The sequence below is a fragment of the Lynx canadensis genome, chromosome A3, assembly GCF_007474595.2.
Source record: "Lynx canadensis isolate LIC74 chromosome A3, mLynCan4.pri.v2, whole genome shotgun sequence".
Classification (NCBI taxonomy): Eukaryota; Metazoa; Chordata; class Mammalia; order Carnivora; family Felidae; genus Lynx; species Lynx canadensis.
The window spans coordinates 102,555,027-102,575,701 of record NC_044305.1 but is presented as its reverse complement, the minus strand read 5'-3'; the positions used below and the strand labels follow the sequence as shown (position 1 = coordinate 102,575,701).

Sequence of the window (20,675 nt, the reverse complement as noted above, 5' to 3'; positions counted from 1 at the left end):
AGCAGGCTCCTTGCTAAACACGGAGGGCTCAATTTGACGACCCTGGGATCATGACCTGAGCTGAAACCCAAGAGTTGGCCGCTCAGACTGAGCCACCCAGGCGGCCTTATTTTATTTTTAATTGTGGTAAAATACACATGTAAAATTTACATCTTAACTATTTGTAATTGTACAGTTCAGTAGTGTTAAGGACCTACACATTGTTATACAACCAATCTTCAGAACTCTTTTCGTCTTGCAAAACTTAAATTGTATCATTAGTTTATTTTTTACTCCTGAATCTACTCATTTAACTATTGTGAAAACTACCAAAGTGAGCTTTTCTTTAGCAAATATAAAAAACTCAAGTTCTACGTCATGTTCAGGTTTGATGTTGGAAACCACTTTGACTCTTAGAAAGACATTTTTCTTTTCTTAGCCCTTCATAAACAAATCATTTCATTTACTTTTGAATTTTCATTGATTAAATTTCCATTCAGCAGAATTCTGTGCCAAGTATATAGTGTTAAGCACTGAGGAAACAAATCTGAATACAATCTCACTGAATTTGCTCTCTAGGATCTTATAGTCTAGTAAAAGAAACAGACTGGTAAATATATAATTGCAGCACCAGTCATATAATAGAGGTATAAATTGAAGGTGGTAGTGGCATAGATGGGGGATTCATGGAGACATCATGTCTGGAGGATGAGTAAAAATTTGGCCAGAGACAAATATATGAAAAGCATGAAGAAGTAAAATGGCATAGTAGGTTTAGAGATGATAAAAGTGTTAGTATGTGAAGCATGTACAACATATTTTGGGGAATGAGGAAAAGGCTTCCGTGAGTTAGGAATCTGACCCTGAATGATGTAAAGATCTCATCAAAGTTTTTAATTTTTTGATTTTTTTGTAGTTTATTTAAGTAATCTCTTTACCCTACGTGGGGCTCAAACTCAAGACCCCGAGATCAAGAATCACATGTTCTTCTGACTGAGCCAGTCAGGCACCCCTCTCATCAAGTTTTTTAAGCAGGAGAATGTTCAGGTGCATTTTTTGGCATGATACCTGGAGGCTAGGAGGAGGCAGACTATGGAAAGGGATATTAGTAGAAGGAAGACAAGTTAGGGAGCTTTCAATGATTTTCATGAAATATTAAGCAGCTAATATTTAGTATATATTGTTTTGGACTTGGGAAAGAAAGATAGCAATAAAGAAAAAAATCCTTTACCCAATGGAGCTTACGTTTTCTTTAGAGAAAAAGATGATAAACATGAAAAACAAATGTGATCAATGCTGATAGAAAGGAAGGTGGGTTATCCTATGGGTGTGGGAAGGGTATTTCCATCTTAAGTAGGGTATGTTAGGGAAACATTCAACTGAAAAAGGAACATTTGAACAAAGCCCTAGAATGAACAATCCAGGCCCAGTACATCTGGGAGAAAAGCATTCTAGATAAAGGGAACAGAAGGTGGAGAAAGCCTAGAACTAGGAATGAGCCTAGTGTAATTAAGGAAAAAAGGGGGCAGTGTGGCTAGAGAAAAGAATGAGCAAGGGGAAGAGAAGTAAGAGATGAAGTTGGATGGGCAAGGGTGACTGTGTAGGGCCTTGGAAGGCCATATTAGGGAACTTGGATTTCACTCTGAGTGGTATGGGAGCCACTGGAGGATTTGAACAGAGGAGGTGCAAGGTGATGCTATAGTAAAAGAATGGTAAAAAGGAAGTTGCTTGAAGTAATATAAGTGACAAGTGATGATGGTTTAGGCCAAGGAGGTGAAAATGGTTGGATTTTGGATATGGTTTGAAGATAGAACCAATAGGATTTGCTGATGGGTGTGGAGCATGAAAAAAGGGAATGAATCAAAGCCACTGTAAAAATCTAGAAATTGGGTAACGAGGACCTAATCAAAAGCATTGACAGTAAGAAGGCAGACAAAAGTGAAAATTCATGGGATATTTCTTAGCATTGATAGAACTGGAGGTAAAGATCTGAGAGTTTTTAACAAAGATGTTAGTCTAGATGCTGAGATCACCCAGCTATGTGTAGTAGACCATGAAGAAGACAGGTTTTCTGGAAGCCAAGGGAGGAGAACGTTTCAAGGAAGGGGTGATCACAGAGCAGGTAAAGGAAAGGGTTGAAAACTGGTCACAGGATATACTAAATTAGGACTTTTAAAAACATGAATGAAACAGTACTGCAGGGCTTGCAAATAGCTGGCCTTCAGACCAAATATCTTGTTGTTTGCCTGACAGGATGTTTAACAATACTTGTGCTTGAATGCCACTAGACTTGTGGTCTTCATCCTTCACAATCTTTTCACTGATCCTTTCTTTGCATATTCAGCACCTAAGGTCTGCTTATGAAGTGACTTGCTGACCACTTATGCATTTGAGTTTGTGACCTTTTGTTATGCGATGAAGTCAAGTGTTCACCTGGACAGACAAGTGATCTGACTTCCAAAAAAATCTCAGAGAGATGGGTGACCTTGAATTCACCAAGTCAAGCCTCCGGCCAGTCTAGGGCTGTCAGAATATATTTTGTGCATCGATGCCCCCAGTGGTCTTGCTTTAATCTCTCAGATTCAGAAACTGATCAGTCTCAGGGCTGATCAGACTTGGGGATGTTAATTCATGCTAAAAAATAATAACAGTGGTTAACATTTTTAAAACTTTTTTTTTTTTAAGTTTATTTCTTTTTGAGAGAGAGCAAAAGCAGGGGAGGGACACAGAGAGAGGATGACACAGAATCTGAAGCAGGCTTCAGGCTCTGAGCTGTCAGCACAGAACCTGATGTGGGACTCCAGCTTACGAACCACGAGATCATCACTTGAGCCAAAGTTGGACACTTAACCAACTGAGCCAGTCATGCGTCCCAACAGTGGCTAACATTTTTATGGTGCTTACTATGTGCCAGGTTCTGTTTTAAGTGCTTTCCATGAATTACTTCATTTAATCTTCACAATAACCCTATATAACAGCCCTCGTTTTACAAATGAAGAGAGATTGATGAATTTCCCAAGGTCACAGAGTAAATCAGTGGGAACTCAAGTAATCTGATTGTAGAGCTTACACTTTTATTTGAGGATAGACATCTCTATCACAAGAGAATGTGTATGTGTATATCAGAATACCAATTTAGTCATGTAAAATGAGGATAAGATGTTTTCACCAGGGAGGGTATTCTCTCCATATAGGCTACTATATGGAAAACCAAATTATCAAAAGTTGCTTAATGAACAGGAGTATGGGATGAGAATGAAGGAGTTGATTGTAAATGACTGCAATTTTAAATGGCATCAGGCTCTAATAAAGTTCGTAATATATCTGCCAAGCAGTTACTTGCATCTGTCAGCTTTACAGGATATCCTCTTTCCTGAGCAGTGCTTACATGGGCACTGGCCACATTTGTGTCTTCACCTTTCCTTTTTCAACATTTCTATTGTTAAACAGCCCTCCTTTCTGATAGGTACATTTCTTCTCGTTGCATGTTAATGTCTTAAATTTAGTCATCTTTTACTTGGTCCTGTGTGTCTGACTTCTTCATCTCTGTTTTGGTTCATCTTCTTTTCATTTTATGGTTGAACTTTCTGAGGTCATTCCTATTTCTTGTATCTTTTTTGAAGTGTTTGGTTCCTGGGAGATACTACTTGACTGCTGATGCCATGTACCAACCCAGATAGTAGTTACTGGATGACCTTAGCAAAAGCAGTTTTAGCAGATTATTACTACTCTTGGCAAAGAGCAACGTTTCTCTATTGTAAAATGATTTTGTATTTGTTTTCTTTTGCTTTACTTTTTTAATGTGAGTTCATGGCTTAACATTACTAATTTGAATGAACTTTTTATTTTTTATTATTTTTTTTTCAACGTTTATTTATTTTTGGGACAGAGAGAGACAGAGCATGAACAGGGGAGGGGCAGAGAGAGAGGGAGACACAGAATCGGAAACAGGCTCCAGGCTCTGAGCCATCAGCCCAGAGCCCGATGCGGGGCTCGAACTCACAGACCGTGAGATCGTGACCTGGCTGAAGTCGGACGCTTAACCGACTGCGCCACCCAGGCGCCCCTTGAATGAACTTTTTAAAAAGTAATTATTTTTGAGACAGAGAGCAAGTGAGTGTGAGCTGGAGAGGGGCAGAGAGAGAGAGAGATGGGGATCCAAGCAGGCTCTGCCTGTCAGCACAGAGCCTGACACGGGCTTTGAACTCACGAATTGTGAGATCATGACCTGAGCTGAAGTCCAACACTCAACCAGCTGAGCCACCCAGGAGCCCCCAAATGAACTTTTTTATTACTTCAACTTTCATAAATCATACCCACATTTTTGAATGGCAAGTAACCAAAGCAAGTCCCAAGAAGTGTTTAAAGGGAATCCTAAGTTAATTATCATTAAAAGGATAAAACCATGTAAAAATCAACAACAATCTATTTATAAAATTGATAGAAAAGGGGCACCTTGGTGGCTCAGTTGACTGAGCATCCGACTTTGGCTCAGGTCATTACCTCACATTGCAGTCCGTGGGTTCGAGTCCTGCATCAGTTTCTGTGCTGATGGTTCAAAGCCTGGAGCTTGCTTTGGATTGTGTGTCTCCCTCTTTCTCTGCCCCTACCCCATTCACGCTCTGTGTGTCTGTCTCTCTCTCTCAAAAATGAATAAACATTAAAAAAAAAAGGTAGAAAAAAAGAACCTAGATTTAGAACTCATGATACTTAATATTTTACATATATTGCTATTTCTAATCCACATGCTTTAATTCATTTGATCCACATAGAAAGAACAGATATTATTATCTTCATTTTGTAGTTTAGGAAACAGGTTAAGAGGGTAAATAACTTGTCCAAGGTGATGAAGCAGCTGAGCGAGAACCAGTCTATGTCTTGCTGCATTCGGTTTCGAACTCTCTGCCTTGCTGCCATTGCCTCTTAATGGTGGTAAATCTTACTGCATTTACTGATGCTGGATTGGGATATTGGATCCTTAAAAGGGCTTGGGTTTTGTTTTTTTCTTCTTTTAGATATTACTTGATCATGGCAATTTGAGCCTACTTTACTACAAATTCATTTTCTATGACAAAGAGTTTTTCTAAATCCTAAAACATTAAGAATGGAATGTATAAAGAATGTTAATTTTCTCACATATTTTTAAAAGAGTATGAAATCAGTTCAATCTTAGTAACTGTGCACATTTTTAGCTGTAGGAAACAAGAATTCTTCTATTGTATATGCATTTTAACCTTTTAAGACAATTTATTGAAAATGCATTGAGGGGTGCCAGGGTGGTTCAGTTGGTTAAGCATATGACTCTTGATCTATGCTCAGGCCATGATCTCACCACAGTTCATGAGATGGAGCCCCAAGTCGGGCTCTGTACTGACAGCCCGGAGCCCGCTTTGGGATTCTCTGTCTTCCCCTCTCTCTCTGCCCTTCCCCCACTCACATGCGCACACACTCTCTCTCTCAAAATAAATAAAATTTAAAAGAAAAAAAGAAAATGCATAGAGATCAGAAGAGCCAATACCTCTTTTGCTTGAATTTTCTTTGATGACTGACAGTTGACAATAAAATGTTAGATCACTGGTTCTTGTGTCTGGGCTTTGAATTTTTCATGAAGTCTGTTCTTTGGCCCATAAAGGAGCTTGTGGGTTGGTTTATTTTCTATATCCTTGGGATACATAGGAGCCTATTTAAAAAATGTTTTATGTAAGCAAATGAAAATAGAAGTGAATAATGCATTTATGTAAGAAATACCTACATAGTTTGGCTGTATATATATATTGTAGCAAATATATATATATTTTTGGAATACCAGATATCCAAGTATGAAAACCAATGTTTGACCAAAGCTCAGACTAAAGTTAATATCCCCACCATAGATTAAATTTCTGGAATATGTAAATAATTCTGAAATATTATCCCTCAAATTATTATTAGAAATTTTAGTGGTCTAGTTGTTGTTTTTTCTCCCTTAAGTTTAGTTATTTACTTTGAGAGCGCAAGTGAGCTGGGGAGGGCAGAGAGAGAGAATCCCAATCAGGCTTCACACTGCCAGCCCTCAGCCTGACTTGAACTCATGAACTGTGGTGAGATCATGACATGAGCCCAGATCAAGAGTCTGATGATTAACCAACTAAGCCACCCAGGGACTTCTGTTATACTCTTCTTAAAATCAATAGCTAACTTACCCTATCAATAATATTACTCAGGTTTTCTACTTGGCTATTAGAAAATTGTTAGTTTCTTTTGTACATAAAATGGTTTTCATAATCATTAATTACACATTTTTCTCTTACATTAATGTACATTTGTACTTCATCTCATTGATAAAATTTCAATATATAACACACACAAGAAGATTCTTGTTTTAAGCTCTACCTGTAATACCTTCTAAACCTGGAAAATGAAAATTCAGATACAATAGTAAATCCAGATGACATGGCCTTTTGTGCATGTATGTGACCTTGTTGCACTGATTAGATATAATAGTAACTAACTTAAGGATCATGTAATTTCCAGTCATGTCATATCCAGGGATCCAGAAATGGCTTGAAGCAGGCCAAGGCAGAATGGAGGAAACATGCTTTAGCTGGATACCTAGGCCAAAGACTAATTTTGGCATATCTTAAAAAAAAAATCTACTCCTACCACCCTCCCCAAAACCTGGAGCCTCATATAGGTAATCTCATATCAGTTAATTTGGCATATTTAAGATTTACAGACCGAGTAGGTGTTTTGGATATTACTGGGTTGTAGGCAGTTTTACCCAGTTCACTATAGATTCATGCAACAAGATGTTTTCAACTTTTGTTCTGATGACATGACACCTAGATTATTTTCTAGCTTTCAAATTCTAAGAGTGTTTTATTTGCTGAGATTTGTTTCTGTTGAGTTTCCAGCTTCTCCAGTCTATATTGGAGAGCCTAAGTCAGAAGGATAAATTGAAAGGGAATGAGACTAAATTAATTTTAGCTTAGTGAGATACCTGAGATAGTAAATGAAATTTTAAAAAGAATAATTTTGGGGGCGCTTGGATGGCTCAGTCGGTTGAGCGTCTGACTTTGGCTCAGGTCATGATATCACGACCTGTGAGTTTGAGCCCCACATGGGGCTCTGTGCTGACAGCTCAGAGCCTGGATCCTGCTTCGGATTCTGTGTCCTTCTCTCACTCTGCCCCTTTCTCCTTCATGCTCTGTCTCTCTCAAGAATAAATAAAACATTAAAAAAAAAAGAATAATTTTTAAAATGTAGTCTCAAAAAAACTTGTGACAAGTTAACACAGTTTTGTTTTATTCCCCTAATAGTTTGTCTCGCTTATGGCATAAAGTATGTTTGAGGAGTAATGTGGTTATCCTTCATGGTGTCAAACATACAAGCTCAAGGATATTTTTTAAAATTCTTCATTTCATAGATTAATATACAATAATACCTCTTTTATCTGGCATTGGATAGAGGCAGGGAATTTAGCATCAACAGATATTTGATTATCAGAAACTAATTTTATTAAAAATATTTTCAAAGGAACTCTTATATGGCATGCCTTCTTGTCATACTAACTAGACAGTTACTGATTTATCCTTTTCTTAGTTACTTTGGATCATCATGAACATCTAATGTCACCATAATCACTATGAACCTTAGGTATTATACTCCATTTTGTATTTCCTTGTTGTGTTCAGGAGACTTTGGAAATATGGGAGGCTTTTATACAGACTGTACCCAAGTGTTGCTTAATGATAGGATAAAGGAGAAATACCCTAAGGAACAGACTTCATATTTGGTCTACCACAGCTTCTTTTCTGCTTTTACTTGTTTGAGATAATTTTTCATTGTTATTTTCTGAAGAAAAATAAAGGAAATTTCCCCCTTGGAATCCATGCTTCTTGGGTTTATATCCTTTCCCAATTTCTATGAAAGTGCCTGTCATCTACCATACCCATTCTATTAAAAGGCATATATTTCATCGCTTCTCGGCCTTTTGGCTAAGATCAAGTGTAGTATCTGTTCTTATCAGTTTAAAAGGCATATATTTCAGGTAAATTAAAAGAGGAAAGGAAACTTCAGTTGAGGGCTACTCATCTCAATCCTTAAACAACTTTGTGATGGTAAATTAATTGATCCTATTTGCAGATGAGGTAACTCAATATTAGGGGGTAAAATAATTTGTTCAAGTTAGTATATAGGTTGTATATGACTGGGAGGCAGAATTTGAACCCATATCTTGCTGGCTCTAAAGCTTTTGTTCTTCTACCTTACTACAGTACCTTTTTAAGTAACCAGTTTTCACGTGTCACAAGTTTGATTATTCTTGTTTAGCACTCCTGCTTTAATTTCCAGGTTCAGGTGATCTCTCTTTGCCAGAATCCTGGGTCCTCATTAAATAAGGTGGTTTTGTTTGTTTGTTTGTTTGATTGATTGATTGATTGATTTGGGTGTGGGTCCTCTTTAATGTTAGGTGAAAATTGCTATTCTGGCAGCCAACCATCTCATTAGTATTCTACTCTATTTTCTGGATGTTGGTGCTTAGCCCCTTTTCGTTTTCATTGAACAGCAAACCCTAGTGATAACATAGCAATTTCCATTACTTCCAGCATTCCTTTCTTTTCTTTCCATCTTCTGACTTTGACATGGAGGCTTTCACCTTAAGTAAGCTATTGCCTAAACTACACCATTTTTCTTTTCCAAGTCCCAGAAGTGATCTTTAATCAAATTTAACAGTACTTTTCATCAGAAACCCTGGAGACTGGAAAGCAGTGGGATAATACATGTTTTTTTAAATTCTTACTGAAGTACAGTTGACAATAAAATATAATATTAGTTTCTGGTGTACAACATAGGGATTTAACAATTCTGTACATTACTCTGTGCTCCTCACAATAAGTGTCACCATCTGTCACCATAGAATGTTATTACACAACATTATTGACTATATTCCCTATGCCGTACTTTTCATCTCCGTAACTTATTTATTTTTTTAATTTTGTTAACATTTTAATTTATTTTTGAGAGAGAGAGACAGAGCCTGAGCGGGAGAGGGGCAGAGAGAGAGGGAGACACAGAATCAGAAGTAGGCTCCCGGCTCTGAGGTGTCAGCACAGAGCCCTATGTGGGGCTCAAACTCACAAACCATGAGATCGTGACCTGAGCCGAAGTTGGACGCTTAACTGACTGAGCCACCCAGGCGCCCCCGTGACTTATTTATTTTATAACTGGAAGTTTATACCTTTTAGTCCCCTTCATCTATTTTGCTCATTCCCCTACCCCCCTCTACTCTAGCACCCACCAGTTCTCTGTATTTATGAATCTGTTTCTGTTTTTTGTTTGCTTGTATGTTTGTTTAATTTTTTAGATTCCACATGTAAGTGAAATCCTATGGTATTTGTCTTTGACTTATTTCATTTAGCATAATATTCTCTATGTCTGTCTGTACATGTTGTCCCAAATGTCAAGATCTCATTCTCTTTTTATGGCTAATATTCCACGTCTTCTTTATCCATTCATCTACTGATGGACACTTAGGTTGCTTCCATATTTTGTGAATTTAAATAATGCCGCAATAAACATAGGGGTGCTTATACATTTTCAAGTTAGTGTTTTTATTTTCTTTGAATAAATACCCAGTAGTGGAATTACGGGACCATCCTCCATACTGTTTTCCACAGTGGATGCACCAATTTACATTCCAGCTAAACTACACTGGTACTTTATCAGCTTGTCTGGGACCCTGAAATGAACAGGGAACCCCATTTTCCAGCTCTGCATGATTTGATTCTTTTTACTTCTTTTTGAAATATATATATAATACAAAATTTGGACTAATTTTCTTTTTTTTTTTTAATTTTTTTTTTCAACGTTTATTTATTTTTGGGACAGAGAGAGACAGAGCATGAACGGGGGAGGGGCAGAGAGAGAGGGAGACACAGAATCGGAAACAGGCTCCAGGCTCTGAGCCATCAGCCCAGAGCCCGACGCGGGGCTCGAACTCACGGACCGCGAGATCGTGACCTGGCTGAAGTCGGAAGCTTAACCGACTGCGCCACCCAGGCGCCCCTGGACTAATTTTCTTTAAGCCCCTGAGAAAAATACTGTTTAAGAAAAAGAAAACCCTATAGCACCTTATAACTCCAAGTCCCATATTATCAGTTGAACTGATCTAGCCTGGTGGCTGCCATTTCCTTAACAAACATTAAAATAATTTCTGTGGAACTGAAGTAGTTATATTTACTTTTGCATGTCAGAAATGCAACTTTTAGACCTTAACAGTTTCTCTGTATCGTCTCTTAAAATACCACTTAAATGCATGTTGAAGTTTCTTTTCCTCAACATTTTATTGTGAAAAGTTTCAAACATGCAAAGATGTTGAAGTTTGTAGTAAACACCCTCATAGCCTACCTACTAGTTGGTGAGCTTCTTAAATAATCTTCTTTACATTAGCTGATATTAAGTGGTTTGGCTATTTGCAGTTTCCTCCTGTGACCAAATGTGTTAAGAACTATGGGTCTGGCAATCAGACTGTCTTGAATTTGGGCTCTAGCTCTGTCATTTACTAGCAGAATGAGTTAAGGTCTTTGTCCCTTCTCTTCACCTGTTTATTGGGGATAATTCAGAGTTAACATGAAAATGAAGCAAATGGATCAAAAATGTCTGCAGCATAGTAATTATTCAGTAATTGTTAACTATCATACTAGTTTGGTTTTTTTTTTTACTAACCTGATTCAAGATGTTATTTTACTTCAGAATTACTTGGTCATACACACATTTGCTGGAATTGAAGATAGTCTTAAGTAGTGAAAGAATTAGATAATAAAAAGGGTAGACTAAAAATTGCTGGAAAAAAATTTTTTTAATGTTTATTTATTTTGAGAGAGAGTGTGTGGGTAAATGTGAACAGGGGAGGGGAGGAGCAGAGAGGGAAAGAGAGAGAATCCCAAGCAGGCTCCACGGTCAGCACAGAGCCCTATGCAGGGCTCAATCCCAGGACCATGAGATCCCAACCTAAGCTGGCATCAAGAGTTGGATGCTTAAGTGACTGAGCCACCTAGACGCCCCCTGAAAACTATTTTTAAATTATTTGTTAAAGTCACATATCCATAATCCTCTGATGGCCCCCAGTTTTTTAAAGGTTCTGTTCCAGCAGTATTTTGGACTTTAAGGGAAAAATAACAAAGTTAACTTACCCTTTTTCTTAGAAGAGGAAAAGCTAAAATGGAATCATTTGCATTTTCTGTTTATTAATATCTAGATTTGAGAGATTAATTGCAGGACTACTGAGACAAGCTGGCACTACAGTGAATGGTGAATGTTAATGCTCTCTTTAAAGGATAGCCATTAGTTTTATTTATGTTCTCTATTGTTTTTGTTCTGTATTTTTTGATTTCTGTCCTTATATTTATTATTTTCATTCTTCTTTTGGGTTTGCCCATTTCTGAATTCTTGAGTTGAATGTATAGTTCATTTGTTTTTAACAACCTTTTCATTTCCTGAAAACTGTGTTTATTTTATTTTATTTTTTTATTTTTTTTTAAAGTTTATTTATTACTGAGAGAGAGAGAGACACAGAGCATGAGCAGGGGAGGGGCAGAGAGGGGGGTAGACACAGAATCTGAAGCAGGCTCCAGGCTCCGAGCTGTCAGCTGTCAGCACAGAGCCTGATGCAGGGGCTCAAATTCAAACTGTGAGATCATGACCTGAACCGAAGTTGGTCACTCAACCAACTGAGCCACCCAGGTGCCCCCTGAAAAATGTGTTTAAATAAAAGCATAGATCTTCTAAGGACTCCTTTTCTTCATTCAGGTCTTTTAATTAACAACTTAATGGTATACTCTGCACCAAATTTATACTGGGAGGTTTATCAGGAAGTTACATTGCTTGAATTCACGTCTCATTAATATGTTACTGATAAATTCATTACCTGAGTCAGATCATTATAATGCCTGCTTTGAAAATTTTGAGGCTGAAATGATGGGGATTATGTCTTCCTGTGATATAGAAGATTAACACATTATTCATTCACATCCTTACTACTTTTAAGGAAAATCTTGACCCCATTCAAAGGAATGACCTCAGGAATAATGAGGTGACATTTAAATATACAAATTATGGGAATGTTTGTAATATTAATGGAGGATTGCCTGAAGGATAATAGTTTGTTAATTTCTCAGTATTACTAATTTTCAGCTCATTTTTTCTGCCTCAGAACTGTTAGAGAATAAACATCCCCATCTGTGGTAAAATGTATGTATTTGGGTGGAGAGTGTCAAGTTATTAGATTCTCCAAATATATTCCATTCTTCTTTTGGATTCTTGCTTGATTTTTGCAGTGGCATCCTGTTTTCCTGCAACTGTTTTATTTCCCCTTTAGATCTGTTTTTTACTCCCAAAGCTATCTTTCAGAATGAAGATCTAATTATATCACCTTCTTTCCTGGAAACACTTCAGTGCTTTCTCATTTATATTAGAATAAACTCCAAATATGATCAAAGCTCTGCATGATCTAGAAGCAACCAGCCTAATTTTGAACCAACTTTCCCTTTTTCTTTATTATCCAGTGACATTGGCATTGTCTCAGTTTCTGTCTCAGTTCTACACAGAAATTTTGCTTATCTTATTATCTCTGTCTACCAGAGGTCCTTCCCCAACCCTTTATCTCTTAGGCTAACTCATCACCTCCATTCATTCATGACTTCCTCAGGGAAAGCCTTTCAGACTTCCCTGACAGATGACTTTCTCCTATTCTGTGCTCTCATAGCACTATTTACCTCCTCCATTTACTTGTATGGTTGTTATTTTATATATATTTGTGATTCTTTCATTGATGTCTATCTCCCCCATCACTAGATTAAATACTTCTTGAGAGAAGAAACCATGTCTCTTTCTGGTTTATCATTGTATCCCCCCTGAGAAGGTGGTGAATAAATACATGTTAAATGAACAAATGCCCCCCCCCTTTCTGTTGGGAGGACTAAAAATTCTTATATACATAAAGTTTTTGAGAATCCCTGCTCTAGATGTTGTGAATTTCATCCTTGGATTAAATCAGAATCTCAGAGGGGTTGGGTACCTGGCTGGCTCAGTCAGTAGAGCAAGCGACTCTTGGGTTGTGAGTTCAAGCCCCATGTTGGCTACAGAGATTACTTAAAAAATAAAATAAAATCTTTTAAAAAATAGGAACATCAGACAATTGCATACTTGAACAATATTACTTTGTTTCCTCATATAATTGCTTTTTTGCAATTGGATTTTGACTGCAAACCCTTGGTTCAAATTGGGGCATGCTGTAGGTGATAAACTATTGCACTGAAGATAGTGTCCATTGTGTGAAGTACTGACCATTGTACCAGCTAATAATGTCTTTATGAGCACTCAGGGGAGAAATTTTTCTGGTTTCACTCCTAGAAAAAAAAGATGCCTCTCTTGAGCAACTGGTCTATATTTGTCTTAGAAGCACTGTTGTCTTGGGGCACCTGGGTGGCTTATTCGGTTAAGCTCAGCTCACGTCATATCATCAAAGGTTCGTGAGTTTGAGCCCTGGATTGGGCTCTCTGCTGTCAGCCGCAGAGCCCGCTTCAGATCCTCTGTCTCCCTCTCTCTCTGCCCCTCCCCTGCTCTCTCTGTCTCTCAAAAGTAAAAAAATAAAACACTTAAAATTTTTTTTAAAAAGATGCACCATTTTCTTGTACCTAATTCTTGTTTCCTGAAGGTCAGAGCCAAATTTGAAGCTCACATCTAAAAATGAGTCAGATTTCTGGCATACCTCTGTGTAAACTAATCTTAGTCTTAGCTTCATCTTAATCTTTGGAATTTTAACATATTTTATATTTTGATCAATAAAAGTTTCTTTAAATAGCTTTCAAGGAATAATACAATTCACCTGAGGTTTTTTTTTAAGCTATGAATCTGCTTGCTGGGTGAGAAATGAGTTCACCCTGTCTCTCCATGCTGAAAGTGAAAAAGAGGGGAAAAGTATATTAGGAGGAATTCTAGGTTTTATGTTCTGATTGGGTCATTTAGGAACTAGAAATTCTTCCTTTTGATTTTGTTCTGCTGTCACAAAAGTATAGAGATTTCTTTATAAAGAGGTATGAGGTGGGATATGAGCGTATCTGTTAGGCTCAGAGATACAGAGTCAGCCCTTTTGTATGCACCTGCTAGGAATTTGGTGGAGTTTTATCTTAGCAGTACTGCCTTAGTCCTATCGGTATAGAACAGTATGCTACATATTCACTGCTGTATGGGTTATGATCTTTGGAGGAATTGTGATCAAAGGCTTTGGTATTTAGCCTGACTGAATATCAGAGTCCTTTTGTTTTCCTTCTGTTGCAAAATGAATTTTTGTACCATCTGATGAAATAACAGCTGTGCAGAAGCATGTATGACTCTGGAGACCAAGCATTGGAATTAGAAGACTGTCAGACAAGTAAGAATAGCCATGACTATTATAAGAAGTGACTGGAAATTACTTTAGAGTGACCAGAGATTCTCTCACTTTGATTAGGAGATCAGATCTTAAAATTCAGACTTCTGAGTCTACTTTTGATAATCAAGTTGTCTTATCTTTTATTTGAATATAGATAGGTCAGCTTTCCCTGTGATACTACTCCGTGGGCAGCAGGAAACATTAGCAGTAATTCATATTTTTTTCTTGGCTTACCAGCAAGAAATTTAGGACTATGCTGTTATCCACGACCACTTAGATCAATGACTTTAGTTTGTTGTAATTCTGGGGCTTTGCAGTATTATTTATCTTTATAGTCAATGTTAGTCACAAATTTTTGATAACATTTTCAAGTTACGTGACCTCTGTAGTTGAAAATAGAGCCCGAATGATTCTAGCATAAAAGGGAGTGTCTGGTTTTTTTTTTCCTCCAGATAAATCATTGTTCCTTCAGACACTCCCACAGAAGCATAGTCTTTTGAAGGAGATGGGAAGGAAATATCTGAAATCGTCTAATTATTATATTTTTATATACAGTTATCTGTATATATAAGTTAGATTTTGATGAGGCAAATATGAATAAGGATGTTGTTGATTCAGAAAATAAAGATTAAAAGGGTCACATATGTAAAACCATAAGAGGAATTGCTCAAAAGTGAGTAAGAAAGGGATTCTTAGTTGTCTCTGGGATAGAGATAACTTACATAGAGTTAAGCAGAATTTGGAAGGATTGTCATAAGACTATGCAGGATCTTAGGCTAACTAGAATTTAAAATTTTGCCCATAAATTTGTGCAAAATCTCATTCTGGAAGGAATTTGTATTTGAGTTGAGGCTTTGACAAATTCTAAGGTTGGTCAAGTAATGAAACTTGCCATGGCTATAGACAGTCAAAAAGGGATAAGCTGAGTTTCTGCAAACCAAATACATTCCACAGGCTGTAAGAACCTGTTAGATAGAGGATAAAGATAAAAACACTTCAAATGTTGTAGATATCCATCAGATTTTACCACGGTAGTTTGTAAAGAGAAACTTTTTTTCTGAAACAATTAAGATGAGTCATCTAGGATACAAACGTTCAAGGTCCAGTTTGGGGATAACCATAAAATCGTAAAAACTCAGGTGAGGTAACTCTTCCGTGGCCCTGGTATGACCAGACAGTATTTTCCTTGAGAAGAAATATCTAGTTTGGGAAGTATAAGGTAGGGAGTTAGGTCAAGGCTTTGTCAAGAGGATCATATGTAAGCTATATAGTTGAGGGAAAAGATCAGAGTAGGCATGGGCAAGCCTATAGCCAAGCAAGTTTTCTGTTAAGCACGCTGACAAATTCAGCCAGTAAATTTCAGTTTATTACTTACATAGACAACAGATCACCATGGTGTCAGCTTCTCTTGTCCATTGTCTCACTGGGTAACACTGAAACCAGATAATCACAGGCAACATGAGTGGTAGGATACCCTGTGTCTGAGGAACGGTGGCCAGACAGAAGAGTTTAGGGCAGTGGGTGAGAGAGCTTTGTAGCAGCACCTGCCACGACTGCATATATTTCCATAGTCTGGAATATCATGAGGCATTCTGCCAGAGCTTAGGTCAGCCTGTGGTTAAGCCTGCCTATGTGGAGACATGTAAGGTTGGCAGGGTATGAGTACAGAGCAGTTCTTCTACATTATCCTTGGTGAAGGAGAAATGACAAGGTGAATTAGAACAAAAGCACAAAAAGAAGTATTACAAGCAATAGTTTCAAGTAGGTTGGAAATTTATGTTCTATTGGTCTTGGGATAAGCAGCCTACTTCTATAAAGTCATCTGCTTCTGGAATGTAAAGACATCCTGGACATCCTGACAGTCACTTGGTACCTTCTGAGAAATACCTTTTTTCTGGTGATAATACCAGCTTATCTCAGGAAGCTTGTATTTATGAGTAATATCTTTTAATATCATCCATCAGGAGTATGTGTATAGTCTTTTATTGAGGCTTTTGTGTTTCTTCCAGAAGACTCAGTTTCTGATCTGTAGCTTGTAACAGGAGCCTTTAGGCAAGCATAAAGAAAAAGCAGAAACTACCTGTGGAGGTAAGACTGGTTCAGATTAAGTTGTTTTAATAGCAACAGTATCAGAAAGGAGAAAAGTAGAATCCTTTATGAAGCAAATCGATTTATAAGGATTTAGTGAATAATTTACCTCAGAATAAGAACATATCATTGGCATTGACCAGTTTCAGGGTTTTAAATTTATACCAGTGTATTATGATTTTCTCTAGTTGTCTGCAATCTAGGTAGTTAAATCTAGAGATAAAATATTTTAAAACTTGTTTTTAAAATAATAGCTTTATTGAGATAAAATTCACCTTTTTAAAGTATATGATTCACTGGTTTTTAGGATATTCAGAGTTGTGCAGTCATACGACTATCTAATTTTAGAACTTAAAAAAAAATTTCTGGAACATTTTCATCACTCCGAAAAGAAAAACCCCATGACCGCTGACAATCACTCCTCATTCCTTCCTCCAAACTACCTGGCAATCCCTAATCTACTTTCTGTCTCTATGGATTTGTGCCTAAGAGATAAATTCGTTTAAAAATAATTTTGTTTGTTAACTGAACAATTATTTACATATCCATAAACATGAATATGTCTCTTCCTAAAAAGGACATAACCACTCTATTATTTTACATTAATAAAAAGTCATCCATTGTAGAATTGACCTAGGTAGGAGTTTCTCTTTTTGACTTATTAATTTTTGAAAAGTATCTTGGGTTTAGTAAATAAAACAGCTTTCATAATGTCATTGAGCTAATTCAAGATCTAGAGAATGCCAAGCACTCTTAACTATATCTACTATCTCTTCCATTTTTGATTCACAGAACTAGATTAGTATCTGATACATTAGTAAGTGCTCAATCAAGAAAGCTTTGTTTTGTTTTGGTGACAGAACTGGAATTAGAATCCGGCTGTTTTCCCATGAAGTTACCTCTTCCCATTACACCACACATGCTTTCCATTGTGTCCAAAGCTTATTTTTGTAAAACATTTGTAAACAGTTCATAGATGTGGGGATCAGTGTTCTTTATGTCCTTTTTCTATCCTATTTTTTGGAAGCATATAGGAATTCACAAGTTTAAATTTGTTATTGTGTGAATGCTGGCTAAGGAGAAGAAAGAAAAGTAAAATACCTTTCAGTGTTTTTTGTCTAATGATAGATATAAATACCCCATATTTCACAGTTAAAGAATTTATGTAAAGTAGATCATAAATTCATATGCAGCATTTTTAGCTTGAATACTGAGGTACTTAAATAGCTCTAGTCAAAATGTTAAGCATGAATTAGTGATTTTAAGATATAAAATGATTTATGCTTTAAGGAGCCCAATTTGGAGGAGAAGGATGGTAAAAGAAAGGATGAATGCCCATAGATTTTCTTGGTGCTGTTCAAATTTGATTATGGTATAAATATAGGCAGTATTCAATTTTTTTTTAATTTTTTTTTTCAACGTTTATTTATTTTTGGGACAGAGAGAGACAGAGCATGAACGGGGGAGGGGCAGAGAGAGGGAGACACACAATCGGAAACAGGCTCCAGGCTCTGAGCCATCAGCCCAGAGCCCGACGCGGGGCTCGAACTCACGGACCACGAGATTGTAACCTGGCTGAAGTCGGACGCTTAACCGACTGCGCCACCCAGGCGCCCCAGTATTCAATTTTTAAATGTACAACTTGATGACTTTTACACATTGATCACCACACAGATCAGTATACCGAATATTTCAACACCCCAGAAGGTTCTTTAGTACCCTTTTTTTTTTTTTGGTAGTTACAACCCTCCAAGAGGTAATCATAATTTTGGCTTCTGTCACCATAGGTTAGTTTTGCCTTTTCTTGAAATATGTATATAAATGGAATCAAACAGTACTGTCTTGTATCTGGCTTCTTTTACTCATAATTGTGTCTATAAGATTCATCCATATTGTGTATAGTAGTGGTGAATTTGTTTTGCTTTATAGTATTACATTATATAAATAAAGCACAGTGTATTTATCCATTTACTGTTGGGTTTTTTTTTTTTTACAATTTTTTAACAGTTTTTTACTAATGTGATTAAAGCTGCTAAGAACAGAACATTCTGTGCTTATCTTTTCGTCAATATATGCACTCATTTTTCTTGGGCCTTAAGGTTTTATAGTGTTATAAAAGTTTAGAACTTTTTTTGTTAAAATAGAATGCCAAGCCTGCCTCACAAGAAAATTTCAAGTCTGCTTAAATGAATATATACCTTTTTAATTTTATGATAGAAACTGAGGAAAAATAACATGGACTTCACAGCCAATTTTGAGTGGTATCATGTGCCTGTTCTGTAATGCAAGGGTTATGGATATTATACATTCATTCCTTCAGTGAACAGCAGGGAACCATGCTATGTGTTAGAGATACAGCTATGAAAGACACGGTCATAGTTTACTTTCCCCAACCAATATGTTCAGGTCATTTGAACATAATGTATAGAGCACAGAGATAAAGAAGTGAGAATTATTAGGGGAGTACTTAGGGTGAAGCATCTCACCTAAACCTGGGTAGTCAGTGGAAGCATCTCAGAGAAAATGACATCTGAACTGGGTCCTATAGAATGAACTGGACTTAGCCAGGTGTAGGGGTGGGAGTTGGCGTTGAGAACAGCAGTGCAATGAGAGCTTTTAAGGCAATGTTTAAAGCTAGAGACACAAGAAATTGAAAGTAGTTGGGAAAGCAGGGACACAATTATAAAGGGGTTTTTGGCAATATCAGGTTTTGACATCATTCTTAGGTCAGAAGGGAATCATTGGTACTGTCTTTATTATGGAAAACTTCAAACACATACAAAGAGAATAGTAAAACGAATCCTACACATCCCACAATTTGAGCAATTACCAACTCATGACGAATCTTGTTGATACCACTTTTCCCCTCCCCCAGTGAATAGTTCTGAAGCACATTTGAGACATCATATCATCATTGAAGATTTCGAGCAGGATAGTACATGGTCAGTTTTGCATTTTAGAAATCACATATCCCTAGTAACTTTAAAGTATATTTACAATGCGTACACCATAGTTAGTTGCTTCTCATTTGCTTCCGTTATATAGACATTTGTCTTTCTGCACCACCATGTACTATTTATAGCAGTTTGCATTTTTTCAAACTGTATGGAAGCAAGATTAAATGCTAAACTTATTTTTTTAAGTTTATTTGAGAGAGAAAGAGAGAGCTTGCACATACTCATGGAGAAGGGGCAGAGAAAGAGGGAGAGAGGGAATTCCAAGCAGGCTCCACTCTTGTCAACAAAGAGCCAGACATGGGGCTCAGTCCCATGAACCATGAGATCACAACCTGAGCCGAAATCAAGAGTCAAGACGCTCAACTGACTGAGTCACCCAGGCACCCCTAAACTTATTTTACATATTTATCTTCTTATGAGGATCATTGTTTAATTTGCCTTTAAAGATACTGAATATTTTTGGCTTGTATAACTATAAAAATGTCATAAACAATATAAAAGTTTGTTTTAGTTCAGTTTCCATGATAGCAAAGATACTGGTATTTGGAAAGTAGAATTCAATTTATGGTTTTACTACAAATATTTTTTTACAGATTCAGATTTAATTTATGATTTATAATTTAATTTATGATTCTTCTGTGGCTCAGGTTTTGCTATTTATCTACCTATTGAAATCTGTTTCTTTTTGAAGTTTACTTTGATGGTGAAAATTAATATAGGTTGCTTTCATTTTAAAACTATTTATAGTTGTTTACACACCACTAAGTTAAAAATTCCTTCCTGTAGTAAGATGTTTACTTCCGAAGTATTTTAGTTTAACCTTTGGTTTAGTAGATGGTAAACTACCAGCACCGCATTCATGCATTTATTCATTCATTTGGTGAAAGTCAGTGATCTTAATCCAAATCACAGGTTGGCAAATATTTGTTGCTGAAACTGGTTCTTAGATTTTTGGAAGGTTGTTCCAAAAGAAAGGGAGAATTCACAACAGAAACCATATGTGGCCTGCAGGCCTTACAGAAAAAATTTGCCACCCATGGTCTAAATGAATATAACTCAGATTACTGGATGTGCTTATTTTTCTTTTGGAAGCGTTGAAGATTCATTTTCAAATTGACATTTAAAATAAAAATTTAATTGTCTTCTACAGAGAAGATGGTGAATTAGAAGATGGTGAAATAGATGATGCAGGATTTGAAGAAGAAACACAAGAACAGGAAGCAAAAGAGGATGAGAAGCAG

General features: G+C 36.8%; 1 protein-coding gene, 1 long non-coding RNA gene and 1 pseudogene across 2 annotated transcripts in view; 2 read left to right on the top strand and 1 right to left on the bottom strand.

Annotated features, from left to right (window-relative positions):
* Positions 1-20,675, top strand: part of ZC3H6 (zinc finger CCCH-type containing 6) — a 75,059-nt gene that overhangs the window by 4,264 nt on the left and 50,120 nt on the right. The window contains 1 exon segment of the mRNA XM_030311130.1: positions 20,585-20,675. Within this exon segment, the coding sequence (XP_030166990.1) occupies positions 20,585-20,675 (91 nt within the window).
* Positions 43-20,663, bottom strand: LOC115510850. Its single transcript, XR_003967858.1, has 4 exons — positions 20,583-20,663; positions 12,697-12,702; positions 9,653-9,659; positions 43-55 (listed from the first exon to the last, which is right to left on the bottom strand). It is a non-coding gene; the product is annotated as an uncharacterized LOC115510850 (long non-coding RNA).
* LOC115511389 lies at positions 7,936-8,036 on the top strand (annotated as a pseudogene).